This window comes from Papio anubis, chromosome 2, assembly GCF_008728515.1.
Source record: "Papio anubis isolate 15944 chromosome 2, Panubis1.0, whole genome shotgun sequence".
In the NCBI taxonomy this organism is placed as follows: domain Eukaryota; kingdom Metazoa; phylum Chordata; class Mammalia; order Primates; family Cercopithecidae; genus Papio; species Papio anubis.
This window is the reverse complement of record NC_044977.1, coordinates 89,700,323-89,715,816: the sequence shown is the minus strand read 5'-3', so window position 1 is coordinate 89,715,816 and position 15,494 is coordinate 89,700,323. Positions and strand designations below refer to the sequence as shown.

Here is a 15,494-nt window from a genome sequence, read left to right as displayed (position 1 = left end):
ATTTTCTCTGTTTCTTTTCTGTTTTCAATTTTATTGATTTCTACATTGTATTCTTTCTTTCTGCTTGCTTCAGTTTTATATTTCTCTATTTTTTCTAATTTCTTGAGGTGGGAGCTTAGATTATTGATTTGAAACTTTTCTTCTTTAATATGTGTATTTAGCTGTCATAAAATTTCCTTTCAGCACTGCTTTATGTGTGTTCCATAAATTCTGTTATATTGTATTGTCATTTTCATTCAGTTTGGTATAATTTTTTATTTGCCTTGAGAATTTCTTTTTGCATGGATTACTTAGAGTATATTGTTTTGTTTCTAAACGTTTAGAAATTTTTTTTTGTTACCAATTTTTAGTTTCAATGCATTGTGGTTGGAGAAAATATTCCATGTACGATTTCATTTCTTTTAATCTTATGTTTTTTTCCCCCAAGATATGATCTTTCTTGGTGTATGTCCTCTTGGTGTATGTCCTTGGTGTACACACTTGAAGTGAAAGTATATTTTGCTTTTGTTAGGTGGCTATTCAATGACTGTTGCTAGATCCTGTTGGTTGTTAGTGTTGTTGAGTTTTTCTTTATCATTGCTGATTTTCTGTCTAGTTCTATACCTCTCTGTAATTGTGGGTTTACCTATTTTTATTCCTGTCAGTGTTACTTCATATATTTTGTAGCTTTTGTTTGGTGCATACACATTGATAATTGCTATGTCTTGGTGGTTAATCCTGTGTCATTAAATAAGGTATCTTTTTGTGTTTTGTAATTTTTTCTTTTTTGCTTTGGAGTCCACTTTATCTGATATTAACCACTGCTTTTTTTTGATTAATTTTTGTGTAACATATCCTGCTGTCCTTTTACACTCAGCTAGCTTGTATCACTGTATTTAGAATGAGTTATTTTGTGGACTCCATATAGGTTGGTCATATCTACCTGTATACTCTGCCTGTCTCTGTCTTTGAGTGCATTTATATAATTTACATTTAGTGTAATTATTGATGTATTAGGATTTAAGTCTGCCATTTTATTTTGTTATGTTCTGTTCCTGTTTTCTCTATAAAATAATTTTTTATTTTTCTCTTTTCTTTGTCCTGCCTTCTTGTGGTTTAATTGAAATTTTGAAAAGAATTCCATTTTCACATGTACACATGTCTAGATATATAGTGTTTTTGAATGTATCCCTTTGTAGAGCTCTTCTAGTAGTTACCCCTAGGCTTATATCATATATGCAGAACTTATAGTCAGCTGTTGTTGTCATTTTTTCCAATGGAGTAAATTATAGAAACGTTATCTTCTTTTATATCACTTTACCTCTTTGATAATATAATTGTATCAGTTATTTTTCTACATAAACTAAGAATCATATAAGTTAGTACTATAGTTTTTGCTTCAACCATCAAATCTAATTAAGAAAATTCAAGAGAAAAATGAAAGTCTATTATATTTACCCATGGATTTGCTTACATTTTTTTCTTCTTAGTGTAGTTCCATGGTTTTTTGTTTTATCATTTTCTTTCTGCTTAGAGAATTTTCTTTCACCTTTATTTTTAGGGTATTTCTGTTGGTGACAAATTATTTTCATTTTCCTTCATCTGAAAATGTTTTGATTTCTCTTCCATGCCTGAAATGTATTTTTGGTAGGTATAAGATTCTAGATTGACAATGCTTTCCTTTCAGCATTTGACAAATGTGCCACTTCCTTCTGTCTTCTATATTTTCAGTGAAAATTATAGGAATTTGTATTTTAAATATTTTATACGTATTTTTCAAAAATCTAGAATGTAAAATACATGTAACATTTACCATGAGTGACGTTTAGTACATTCATAATGTTTTACAAACATCACCGTTATTATGCTCCAAAATGTTTTCATTTCCACAAACAGAAACTTCCAAGCCCCTTAAGCAGTCACGTTTTTTCATCCTCCTGCTCCTGACAACCATTTGACTTCTTTCTGTCTCTGTGTATTTGCCTATTCTGAATATTTCGTGTACATGAAATTATGTAATAGGTGTCTTTTGCATCTGTCTTCTTTCATTCAGCATATTGTTTTCTGAGTTCGTTCATGTACATTCCTTTTTATGACTGAATAATGTTTCACTGCAAGTATACACCATTCTTTTTTTTTTTATTTTTGAGATGGAGTCTCGCTCTGTCTCCCAGGCTGGAGTGCAGTGGCACCATCTCACCTTACTGCAACCTCCACCTCCTGAGTTCAAGCGATTCTCCTGTCTCAGCCTCCTGAGTAGCTAGGATTACAGGCACCCGCCACCATGCCCAGCTAATTTTTGTATTTTTAGTAAAGACAGGATTTTGCCATGCTGGCAAAGCTGGTCTCAAACTCCTGACCTCAGGTGATCTGCCCGCATTGGCCTCCCAAAGTGCTGAGATTACAGGCGTGAGCCACCGTGCCCGGCTGGATATATACCATTCAATAATATGAACAGCTCATTTATCTATCAGTTGATGGACATTTGGGTTGTCAACAGCTTTTGGCTATTGTGACTGGTGCTGCTATCTTTTATGGTTTCGATGAAAAATTAATTAATATAATTTTTTTCACTATAGGTAAAGTGTTTCTCTCTTGTCAATTTTTTCTTTGCCCATAGTATTCCAAAATGACTATGTTGTAACTTGTTGTGTATTTCCTTGGTTTTCTTCCTGCTTGGGATTCATTCAACTTCTTGAATGTGTACCTTTATGTCTTTTTCCAAATTTGGAAGTTTCGTGTCATTTTTTAAATTTTACATTTCAAATTAGACTTTATTTTTTAAAGAGTTTTAGGTTTCCAGAAATATTGTGCAGAAAGTACAGGCTTTTCGTCTCCACCCCCCACTTCAGTTTTCCTATTATTAACATCCTGCATTAGTGTGGAACATTTGTTATAATGGATGAACCAGTATTGATACACTATTAATATTATTATTTACATTAGGGTTTACTCTTTGTGTTGTACAGTCCTAAGGGTTTTACCAAATGCATAGTGTTATGTAGCTGTCGTTAGGACAGTACCATGCAGAATAGTTTCACTGCCCTAACAATGCCCTTGTGTGCCACCTGTTCATCCTTTCCCACTTCCCCTAGGAACCTTGGCAACAACTGTTTTTTTTTACTGTCTCTATGGTTTTGCTTTTTCTAGAATATCATATAGGTGGAGTCATACAGTATGTAGCCTTTCAGATTGATTTCTTTCACTTAGCAATATGCAGTTAATGTTTTCCCTATGTTTTTGTGGCTTTATAGCTCATTTCTTTTTATTGCTGAATCATATTTCATTGTATGGATGTGCTACAGTTTGCTTATCCATTCACCTGTTGAAGGACATCATAGTTGCTTCCAAGTCTTGGCATTTATGAAGAAAAATGCTATAAGCTTTTGTATGCAGTTTTTTTGTATGGACATCAGATTTTCAACTCATTTGAGTAAATACTTAGGAGTGTAATTACTGGATCATATGGTAAGGCTATGTTTAGTTTTGTATGAAACTGCCAGAGTGTCTTTTAAAGTGACCATACCATTTTGTATTCCTACCAGCAATGAATGAGGTTGCGTCACATCCTCACTAGTATACCATTATTTCTTCATGTACTTTTTCAGTCCAACTGTCCCGTGGGGCAGTTCTGATACCACCAGAGAAGGCTGATGGAGGGAGTCCTATTAATGCTGGTTAGGGGTGTAAGTCCAGATAATCCAGGCAATCTCCACTGCCACTGTGTGGTGGGAGCTTGTTACTAGCTACTGGAGAAGGTTTTCGGGTCCCCAAACAGCCAGCCACCTCTTATGCTACCCCAGTATGGGTCTGAGTGCTTCGTTACTGCCTGATGATGGTGAAAGTCTAGTATCTCCAATTGACCTTGCTTGTGTGGGTGGGGATTAGGTCACAGTTTTTTGGAGTTGGGGGCAGAAAGGGGTGCTGTTTGACAGCAGTATAGTGGTTATTGTTTAAAAGTTTTCTGTCTTAACAGGATGACCTTTTCCTGGTTCTTTGGCTAGAGAGAGCAAGTTTTTGTTGGAGTTTCTTTCTGTCTGTGCCTGTTGATGCTTCCAGGTTTCCAGCTTCTTCACTTTCAAATAGCCTGATATATATGCAAAAAGATAAACTAGGGAATTCACCACTGTGTTTTTTTGTGTCTCCCACAATCCCTAGTTGGTCTGCCTTCTTCTCTCTACCTTTCAGAATATTTTTATTTTGGTTATGTATGTATATATATTCCAGAGTTTTTAGGTATGCACTAGGTGTTTATTTGGAGGAATACTGAAATGTATGTTTCTTTCATCTTCTCCGAAGTGTATGCTGAGCATGTATATTTTAAAGCTTTTTACTATCAATTCCTTTTTTTAAAAACAGATAAACAATAGTCATCATTTAGCTATGGTTACATGCGGTTGCATTTTAAATCCTTTTTTAAGTCCCTCTATTCTCCCATATTAGGATTTTACGTTAGCATATGCTCTTTTATTATGAGCCAACACACAGAATTTATTACTGTAGTCTAATTGCTTATAGCCTTCATTGGGATGATTATTGGTGGTAGTGTGGGCCACAGAGTATAAAAAATATTTAGGACGTGTGTGTGTGTGTGTGTGTGTGTGTTTAAGACAGGTTCTTGCTCTGTCACATAGGCTGGAGTACAGTGGTGCTATGATAGCTCACTATAGCCCCAACTTCTGGGCTCAAGCCATCCTCCCAAGTAGCTAGGACTACAGGTGTGCACCTCAGCCTCCCAAGTAGCTAGGAGTACAGGTGTGCACCATCACACCTGGCTAACTTTTTAATTGTTTGTAGAGACAGGGTCTCCCTATGTTGCCCAGAGTAGTCATGGACTCCTGACCTTTAGCAGTCCTCCCACCTCAGCCTCCTAAAGCACTGGGATTACAAGCATGAGCCACCAAACCTGTAAGCCATTCATGTTTTATTTGAAGAGCATTTTATACATCAGGAGATGGGGTGAAACATTGATTGGAAAACTGACGTGTTTTTTTTTTTTTTTTTTTTTTAAATACGCTACTTATTCTTTAGGGATTGGAATCAAATTATGGTAAATAACAAAGTAGAAACAGTTTTGGAAAGAGTAAAAGAAGACATATTTTAGCAGTTCTCGAGTTGATTCACTCCTGTGAACATTAATGTTAGCTAGAATCTGATGATTGTTTTTCCAGCCCAGAGCTAGATAATCTGTAAGTTGTTGGTTAGATGATGATACTAGTTTTGGAGATATGTGACAAGTTTTGTACATAATACTATATCTGGAGAGTGAATTGATGGACCATCTCTAATCTATAACTCTTTTAAAATTAAAATTTAAAGTTTAATTTTGCAGTGCTAAAGATCATGGTTGTCTCCTGAGGATAGATTTTGATTGCATATGGCCATGAAATTCCTATCTAATATACTTTGTACAGCTCTGCATACTTAATGTGCAAAGTGGTTGCTGTAGCAGGAGATCTACTATGTTTCTGTGCTGAGATCTGATTGCTATTTTTGTATATATGAATGTTAATCACAGTTTATTTTTTCTAATGGGAAATATTTTCTCTTTTACAGGGGATCTTTCCTGCAAATTACATTCACTTGAAAAAGGCAATTGTCAGTAATAGGGGGTGAGTAATTGGCCTTACTAAATTTATTTACAATTTTTATAGGCTATAGAGGAGGATTGTTTTTCTTTTTGGTTCATAGTATAAAATATACCATTGACATGTTTTCCTGGCAAAAATGTACATGCTTTATCATGTAATTCTAAGGGAATAATGTTTTCTTAAAATACAGACAACTTTAATCTGTTTTCTTGTATACGAAAGAAGTGACGTTAGCTGTGAATTTTATAAAATAAATTAGGCATGCAGTATGTTTTAAAAAATTAAGTACTATTTTGAGCATAGTCATTCATAGGGTAGGAGTTAAAGAAAAATATGTCATTTTGTTTTTACAAAGTGAAAGAGACTTTTAAAATTTTTTATTTGCAAGTTGAAATTGAAAAAGTTTAAAGGTATACCTTAAGCATAAGAAGACAATATACAAAACGGTTTATCACAAATTTTAAAAACAAAGCAATCTCCCTAAAAAGAGACAAGAAATAAATATATCAAAGTGTTACCACTTGTTTTTGCATGTTGGGAATATGAATGAGTTTTCAAAAAATTCTTTATCGTGTTCTGTTTTTAAAAATAGTAAGTATTATAGTTTTGATTTTATTTTTCAAAATTTATTATTTTAAAACATAAAATGTAGGTACTATATAATTTGTTTTTTTTTTTTTATTTCAAAAAATTTTTTTTTTTTAATTTATTATTATTATACTTTAAGTTGTAGGGTACATGTGCATAACATGCAGGTTTGTTACATATGTATACTTGTGCCATGTTGGTCTGCTGCACCCATCAACTCGTCATTTACATCAGGTATAACTCCCAATGCAATCCCTCCCCCCTCCCGCCTCCCCATGATAGGCCCCGGTGTGTGATGTTCCCCTTCCTGAGTCCAGGTGATCTCATTGTTCAGTTCCCACCTATGAGTGAGAACATGCGGTGTTTGGTTTTCTGTTCTTGTGATAGTTTGCTAAGAATGATGGTTTCCAGCTGCATCCATGTCCCTACAAAGGACGCAAACTCATCCTTTTTTAGCACTATTCACAATAGCAAAGACTTGGAATCAACCCAAATGTCCATCAGTGACAGATTGGATTAAGAAAATGTGGCACATATACACCATGGAATACTATGCAGCCATAAAAAAAAAAAAAAAAAAAAGGTACTATATAATTTGTAACCAAGGTAGCTTCCTAAAGTAGAAATACTGTTCTTGACTGGAGGGTGAGTAAGCATCAGAGTAACCTTCTGGTCAGTTAGGGTTCATTCAGGAAAATAGAAACATGAGTCACTTTATGAGGTGGAATTTAATGTGAGAAATTATTTACACACGTTTGAAGACTGAAAGAACAAAAGAGGAAATCCTGATGTAACCCATAGATTATAACTGCATAAAGCGGCCTACACATTAATGGTGGGGATACAAAAGATAGTGGGTTGGGGATACCGAAACCCAGGAACTCGGAAATTAGATCTAGAGACACTGGAGCTCAGAAATTTGAGGAGGAAATATCAAATAGCTACTGTTGGTATGTGTAAAGAAGGTGGTAATGAGGCTGTTTTGGGGAATGCCAAAAGCAACTGGAGGCTGGAACCAATTTTCACTGAAAGAACTTGTTTACAGGAACAGCAGGAAACACACTTCTTTACCTTCTTTTCCTCAGTATCTTTCTAATGCTCCCAGCTGGCAATGGAGACTGCAAAACACAGCTTGTGGATTTTAGCCTCATGATTAGTACTTAGAAGAATAGATTTGGAGATGATAGTTATTATTAATTGTCTTGTATGCCTTCCAATATAAAATTTGTGTTGGGGAAATAGTAAGAATATAACTTGGAAGATTCTGATATGAATCCACAACTAGCATACTTCTTATTCTTCTCCTTCTCCTTTTACAAAACATGTTAAAGCCATAAGGACATAAAAAAGAAAAACAACTTATACATCTCATGTTTATGAACCTTTGCGGCAAATAATCTGCCATCTCAAGTTTATAAGTAAGGACTATCAGAAGTATCGAGCCTGGATAGAAGTGTGAGAAAAGGAAAAGAGAGTATTTCGACTTGGGATTAGCAAAGCATATATTTTGGAAAGTGCTTAAAAACATTTTCTGAATGTGAATGGCTTATCACAAAATTCAGAAATAATATCCTTGATTTATCAGTAATGAGGCTGATCAGAGCTGAAAGTGGGCAGAAGCTATGAGGGACCAAGATGAGAAAAGGAGATATAGATAGTATCTAGGGATTCTGAAATAGAGTGCCTTAGAAAATACCAGCAAAATAATACACTTTCTGATGATAAGGAACTTACCTTAAGTTCATGAGTCATATGTCCCATTTATTATAGTTACAAAGGACATTGGGGAACACTTTGCTAGCAGAAGAATCCCCACCTGGATTCAGTTTGCTTCAGGAAAGTAGAAGTGTTGTGGCTGTACATAAAATTACACACAGAGAAGCCATATTTGCTGGAAGTGGGATGTAAATCTTAGAAAGCTATTTAGAATTTACTTCCATATCCAAATGTCCAGTAAGTTGGTGGTCCAGAATAAAAATTCTAAAATCTGGAGAAAATATTAAAAAACAATTGTCTACAGGCACTGGAGAACAATTGGTTGGGCAAGACCAATCTTGAGGGGCTGTGATCTTTGATGGAAGGGATGTGCACAAGGAGAGATTCATGTTTACTTTGGCCTTTTTCTCCAGAGAATTTTTCATTTTACTATGTTGTAGTGGAATAGAACCCAACCAGAAAGTGGTAGTCTTTCATGACATCAGCAATTTGGCAGAATAAGAAGTTTCAGCTCTCATCCCCCTACAGAAACACAGATTTAACAATGGTATACCAAGAAAAATACCTTTATAAGAGGCCCAGTATCCAGTGAAGAAGTTGCGGTACTCCAGAGGAGCACAAAACAGAGAGTAGACACATTGAAATGGCTAAGAAGAGCAATTTCACTCTTAGCTTTGTCAGTCCCTTCTCCCAGCTGGTTAAGAGAGAATTTGTCCCAGACTGTGACTCCTCCAGTGGGGCAAAGAACAAGTGGACTGTACAACAAACATCTCTAGCATTTGTGGGTGCTGCTTGAATGACCTCTTTCTATCCCACCTCACCCAGAGTGCTGGAGTAGCCAGCATAATTTAAACTTGTGGGGGAAGCTAAGAACAAAGAAAGGGAGTGAGAGGCTCACTGCAGCTTGCTTGTCTCTGCAAGATTGGAAAAAGTGCACAACCCTCAGATTTCTGTAGGAGGGAGGGAGAGGAGTGGGAGCAGTAGCCCATCATTTCAGTGCCTCACTCTAGAGAAAAGTGGAGGGCAGGCAACTGTGGCCAGTAGAGCTCTGCAGGGTTGAGAGAAGGTGCATATCTGTGAATCTTCTGCTTCAGAAGGGAATGAGAAGAATGAAGCATGCATCCTGGAATTTTAGAGTACTGCCCTAGGGAAAAGAGATGGGCCTCTTACTGTGGCCATCATTTCTTTGTGAGATTGGGAGAAGGCACACAACCCTGAGACTCTCAGGATGGATGGTGGAATGAAGTGCGTACATTCATAGAAGAGATTTGAGAGGTTCCCAGAATCTGGTTGAGCTGATTGGTTGAGGGTCTTTGTCTATTGAAGTCAGTCCATAAAGACTGGGAGGAGTGGTTGTTTCTTCAAATGTACAGGCCCCAGAGCAAAGCTGCAAGGAAGATGAAGAATCAGGAATACATGACACAATCAAAGGAACAAAATAAATATTCAATAACAGATCCTAAAGAAAAGGAGTTCTATAAATTGCCTACAAGACAACTCAAAATAATAGTCTTAAAGATTACTTAACTAAATGAGTTACAAGAGAACACAGATAGACAACTAAATTAAATGAGGAAAATGAAAAGTGAAAATCATGAGAATACCAACAAAGAGATAGAAACCATAAGAAAGCAAAGAACCAAACAGAAATTCTGGAGCTGAAGAATACAATAAATAATACAAAAATTCTATAGAGAACTTCAACAGCATTCTTGATCAAATAGAGGAGCGAGTCAACTTGAAGATAGGTCATTTGAAATGATTCATTCAGAGAATCAAAAAGGAGAAAGAGTGAAGAAATCCTAAGAAACTAAAAGGACACCATCAAGCAAACCAATATGCTCAATATGGGATTATCAGAAGGAGGGCAAGAGAGAGAGGAAGAGGGAGAGCAGGAAGAGAAATGAGCACGAAACTTACAGTGGCTGAAAACTTCCCAGATCTGGGGAGGGAAATGAACATTGATCCTTGAAGTCCAAACAACCCTTTAAGAGGAATCCATGCTGAGACGCATTGTGGTCAAATTGCCAAACGTCAAAGAGAATTTTGAAAGTAGCAAAATGAAAAGGACTTGTCTTATATAAGAGAACTTCCATAAATCTGCTGTTAGCAGATTTCTCAGCCAAAACCTTATAGACCAGAAGGGAGCAGGATGATATATTTAAAATACTGAAGGAAACAAAAAAACTGTCAACCAGTACCCAGCAAAACTGTCCTTCAGAAATGAAGTAGAGAGAAAGGCTTTCCCAGATAAACAAAAGCTGAAGGAGTTCATCACCACTAGACCTGCCTTATAAAAAAATGCTAAAAGGAGTTCTTTGAGTTGAAACAAAATGATGCTACACAGCAACAAGAAAGCATACAAAAGTACACAATTCACAGGCAAGGGCAAATATATACACATATACAGAATATTTGAATACTGTAAAGATAGTATATAAACAATTTTAGTCTAAGAGTTAAAAGACAGCAGTATTAAGAATATAACTACAAAAACTTGTTAGTAGATGCACAATATAAAATATGTAAATTGTGTCATAAACAATAAAACATTTGTTGTGGGAATTAAAGTTGTCAGGTTTTTGTTTTTGATTTTTTTTTACAGCATGCAAATCTTTTAAGTTTAGCAAATATTAATTACTTTTAAGGGAACTATGAATAATGATTGGTTCTGTTTACATAGTTGGTTAATTAAGCTTTATTCTTATATATTCTTCCCTTCTGTTAGGTCACACAACTCTTTTTTTTTTTTTTTTTTTTTTTTGAGACGGAGTCTCGCTCTGCCGCCCAGGCTGGAATGCAGTGGCCGGATCTCAGCTCACTGCAGGCTCCTCCTCCCGGGTTCACGCCATTCTCCTGCCTCAGTCTCCCGAGTAGCTGGGACTACAGGCGCCCGCCACCTCGCCCGGCTAGTTTTCTGTATTTTTTAGTAGAGACGGGGTTTCACCGTGTCGGCCAGGATGGTCTCGATCTCCTGACCTCGTGATCCGCCCGTCTCGGCCTCCCAAAGTGCTGGGATTACAGGCTTGAGCCACCGCGCCCGGCCAGGTCACACAACTCTTAAGTGTTAAAACAATGTTCTGTTGAATTCTAGGTCTCCCAGCTGTTTTTGACTATTTGGTCACAATTCCAAATTGTTATTCTGACTGCTAAGTGATTTATTTTCAAAGTATTCCTCCAGTAATGTTAAAGGTCTAGTTTCTACCACTTCTTCTATTAAAGAAAATTTTAATTTTTTTTTTATCAGTTGGGATAAAAGCTTCAAACAAAAAACATCAGAAATGAATCACATAAAAAAGTAATCTTAGTTTTTATTTCAACATCCATATGAAATGCTTAGTTACCTTTATTTTTCCTTTTTTTTTTTTAAAGTTTGAAAAACTATTTTTTCCTTCAACTTTTATTTTAACTTCCAGGGTATAGGGTTCCAGAATGTGCAGGTTTGTTACATAGGTAAATGTGTACCATGGTGGTTTGCTGCACAGATCAACCCATCACCTAGGTATTAAGCCCAGCATTCATTAGCTATTCTTTTTTCTTTTTTTTTTTTTAAGGAAATTATATTTATTCAGGCCTGAGCATTGCAATGGCAGTATGCAGGCCATCATAAACTGTGTGCCCATGTGCATGCTCAGGGAGGTAAGGGGATACAAAGATTTTTTTTTTTTAAATTTTTTTTGGTTATACTTTAAGTTCTGGGATACATGTGCAGAATGCGCAGATTTGTTACATAGGTATACATGTGCCATGGTGGTTTGCACCATCAACCCATCATCTACATTAGGTATTTCTCCTAATGCTATCCCTCCCCTATCTCCCCACCGCCTGACAGGCCCCAGTGTGTGATGTTTTCCTCTTCATGTCCATGTGTTCTCATTGTTTAACTCTCACTTTTGATTGAGAACATGTGGTGTTTGGTCTTCTGTTCCTATGTTAGTTTGCTGAGAATTATGGCTTCCAGCTTCATCCATGTCCCTGCAAAGGACATTAACTCATCCCTTTTTTATGGCTGCATAGTATTCCATGGTGTGTATGTGCCACATTTTCTTTATCACGTCTATCATTGATGGGCATTTGGGTTGGTTAGTTGGTTCCAAGTTTTTGCTGTTGTGAGCAGTGCTGCAATAAACATACGTGTGCATTTGTCTCTACAGTAGAATGGTTTATAATCTCTTGGGTATATACCCAAGGGATTGCTGGTTCAAATTATATTTCTGGTTCTAGATCCTTGAGGAATCGCCGCACTGTCTTCCACAATGGTTGAACTAATTTACACTCCCACGAACAATGTAAAAGTGTTCCTATTCCTCCACATCTTCTCCAGCACCTGTTGTTTCCTGACTTTTTAATGATCACCATTCTAACTAGCATGAAACGGTATCTCATTGTGGTTTTTATTTGCATTTCTCTAATAATCAGTGATGATGAGCTGTTTTTCATATGTTTATTGGCCAATAAATGTCTTCTTTTGCGAAGTCTCTCTCTGTTCATATACTTTGCCCACTTTTTGATGGGCTTCTTGTAAATTTGTTTAATCTTTGTAGATTCTGGATATTAGCCCTTTGTCAGATGGAGAGATTGCAAACATTTTCTCCCATTCTGTAGGTTGCCTGTTCACTCTGATGGTAGTTTCTTTTGCTGTGCAGAAGCTTTTCAGTTTAATTAGATGCCATTTGTCAGTTTTGGCTTTTGTTGCCATTGCTTTTGGTGTTTTAGTCATGAAGTCTTTGCCCATGCCTCTGACCTGAATGGTATTGCCTAGGTTTTCTTCTAGGGTTTTTATGGTTTTAGGTCTTAGGTTTAAGTCTTTAATCCATCTTGAGTGAATATTTGTATAAGGTTCTGTAAGGAAGGGATCCAGCTTCAGTTTTCTGCATATGGCTAGCCAGTCTTCCCAACACCATTTATTAAGTAGGGAATCCTTTCCCCATTGCTTGTTTTAGTCAGGTTTGTCAAAGATCAGATGATTGTAGACATGTGGTGTTAATTCTGAGGCCTCTGTTCTGTTCCATTGGTCTATATGTCTGTTTTTATACTACTACCTTGCTGTTTTGGTTAATGTAGACTTGTAGCACAGTTTGAAGTCAGGTAATGTAATGTCTCCAGCTTGCTATACGGGCTCTTTTTTGGTTCCATATTAAATTTAAAGTACTTTTTTCCTAAACTGTGAAGACAGTCAGTGGTAGCTTGATGGGGATAGCATTGAATCTATAAATTACTTAGGGCAGTATGGCCATTTTCATGATGTTGATTCTTCCTATCCATGAGCATGGAATGTTTTTCCATTTGTTTGTGTCCTGTCTGATCTCCTTGAGCAGTGGTTTGTAGTTCTTCTTGAAGAGGTCCTTCACATCCCTTGTAAGTTGTATTCCTAGGTATTCTATTCTCTTTTAGCAATTCTGAATGGGAGTTCACTCATGATTTGTCTGTTTGTCTATTATTGGTGTATAGGAATACTTGTGATTTTTACACATTGATTATGTGTCCTGAGAGTTTGCTGAAGTTGCTTATCAGGTTAAGGAGATTTTGGACTGACACAATGGGGTTTTCTAAATACACCGTCATGTAATCTGCAAACAGAGACAATTTGACTTCCTCTCTTTCTATCAGAATATCCTTTATTTGTTTCTCTTGCTTGATTGCCCTGGCCAGAACTTCCAATACTGTGTTGAGTAGGAGTGGTGAGAGAGGGCATCCTTGTGTTGTGCCAGTTTTCAAGAGGAATGCTTTCAGCTTTTGCCCGTTCAGTATGACATTGACTGTGGGCTCATAAATAGCTCTTATTATTTTGAGATACTTTCAATCAATATAGTTTATTGAGTGTTTTTAGCATGAAGGGGTGTAGAATTTTATTGGACACCTTTTCTGCCTCTATTGAGATAATCATGTGGTTTTTATCATTGGTTCTGTTTATGGGATGAATTATGTTTATTGATTTGTGTATGTTGAACCAAGCTTGCATCCCAGGGATGAAGCCGACTTGATCATGATCGATAAGCTTTTTGATGTGCTGCTGGATTTGGTTTGCCAGTATTTTATTGAGGATTTTCACATCGAAGTTTATCAGGTATATTGGCCTGAAGTTTTCTTTTTTGTGTGTGTCTCTGCCAGGTTTTGGTATCAGGATGATGCTGGCCTCATAAAATGAGTTAGGGAGGAGTCACTCTTTTTCAGTTTTTTGGAATGGTTTTAGAAGGAAAGGCACCAGCTCCTCTTTGTATTCCTGATAGAATTTGGCTGAGAATCTGTCTGGTCCTGGGCTTTTATTGGTTGGTAGGCTATTAATTACTGCCTCCATTTCAGAACTTGTTATTGGTCTATTCAGGGATTTGACTTCTTCCTGGTTTAGTGTTGGAAGGGTGTATGTGTCCAGGAATTTATTAGTTTCTTCTAGATTGTCTAGTTTATTTGCATAGAGGTGTTCATAGTATTCTCTGATGGTAGTTTGTATTTCTGTGTGATCACTCTTTATTGTGTCTGCTTGATTCTTCTCTCTTTTCTTCTTTATTAGTCTGGCTAGCAGTCTACCTGTTTTGTTAATCTTTTCAAAAAACCAGTTTCTGGATCCATTGATTTTTTGAAGGGGTTTTCGTGTCTCTTTCTCCTTCATTTCTGCTCTGATCTTAGTTATTTCTTGTCTTCTGCTAGCTTTTGAATTTGTTTGCTCTTGCTTCTGTAGTTCCTTTAATTTTGATGTTAGGGTGTCGATTTTAGATCTTTCCTGCTTTCTCTCTGGGCATTTAGTGCTGTAAATTTCCCTCTACACACAGCTTTTAGTGTGTCCCCGATATTCTGGTATATTGTGCCTTTGTTCTCTGGTTTCAAAGAACATCTTTATTTCTGCCTTCATTTCATTACTTACCCAGTAGTCATTCAGGAGCAGGTTGTTCAGTTTCCATGTAGTTGTGTGGTTGTGAGTGAGTTTCTCAATCCTGAGTTCCAATTTGGTTGCACTGTGGTCTGAGAGACTGTTATGATTTCTGTTCTTTTGCATTTGCTGTGGAGTGTTTTACTTCCAATTATGTGGGCGATTTCAGAATAAGTGTGATGTGGTGCTGAGAGAAACGTATATTCTGTTGATTTGGGATGGAGAGTTCTGTAGATGTCTGTTAGGTCCTCTTGGTCCAGAGCTGAGTTCTAGTCCTGAATATCCTTGTTAATTTTCTGTCTCGTTGATCTGTCTGTTATGGACAGTGGGATGTTAAAGTCTCCCACTGTTACTGTGTGGGATTCTAAGTCTCTTTGTAGGTCTCTAAGAACTTGCTTTATGAATCTGGGTGCTTCTGTATTGGGTGCATATATATTTAGGATAGTTAGCTCTTCTTGTTGCATTGATCTCTTTACGATTATGTAATGGCCTTCTTTGTCTCTTTTGATCTTTGTTGGTTTAAAGTCTGTTTTATCAGAGACTAGGATTGCAACTCCTGCTTTTTTTTGCTTTCCATTTGCTTAGTAAATATTCCTCCATCCCTTTATTTTGAGCCTATTGTGTCTTTGCACCTGAGATGGATCTCCTAAATACAGCACACTGATGGATCTTGACTCTTTGTCCAGTTTGCCAGTCTGTCTTTTAATTGGGGCATTTAGCCCATTTACATTTAAGGTGAATGTTGTTATGTG

The 15,494-nt window shown here is 36.7% G+C and overlaps 1 protein-coding gene across 10 annotated transcripts in view; it reads left to right on the top strand.

Moving 5' to 3' along the window:
* DOCK3 (dedicator of cytokinesis 3) overlaps window positions 1-15,494 on the top strand; it is a 669,732-nt gene that overhangs the window by 175,088 nt on the left and 479,150 nt on the right. For all 10 annotated transcript variants that reach the window (XM_031662807.1, XM_031662809.1, XM_031662806.1 and 7 more), the window contains exon 4: window positions 5,536-5,591. In XM_031662807.1, the coding sequence (XP_031518667.1) occupies window positions 5,536-5,591 (56 nt within the window). The remainder of the gene's footprint in view (window positions 1-5,535; window positions 5,592-15,494) is intronic.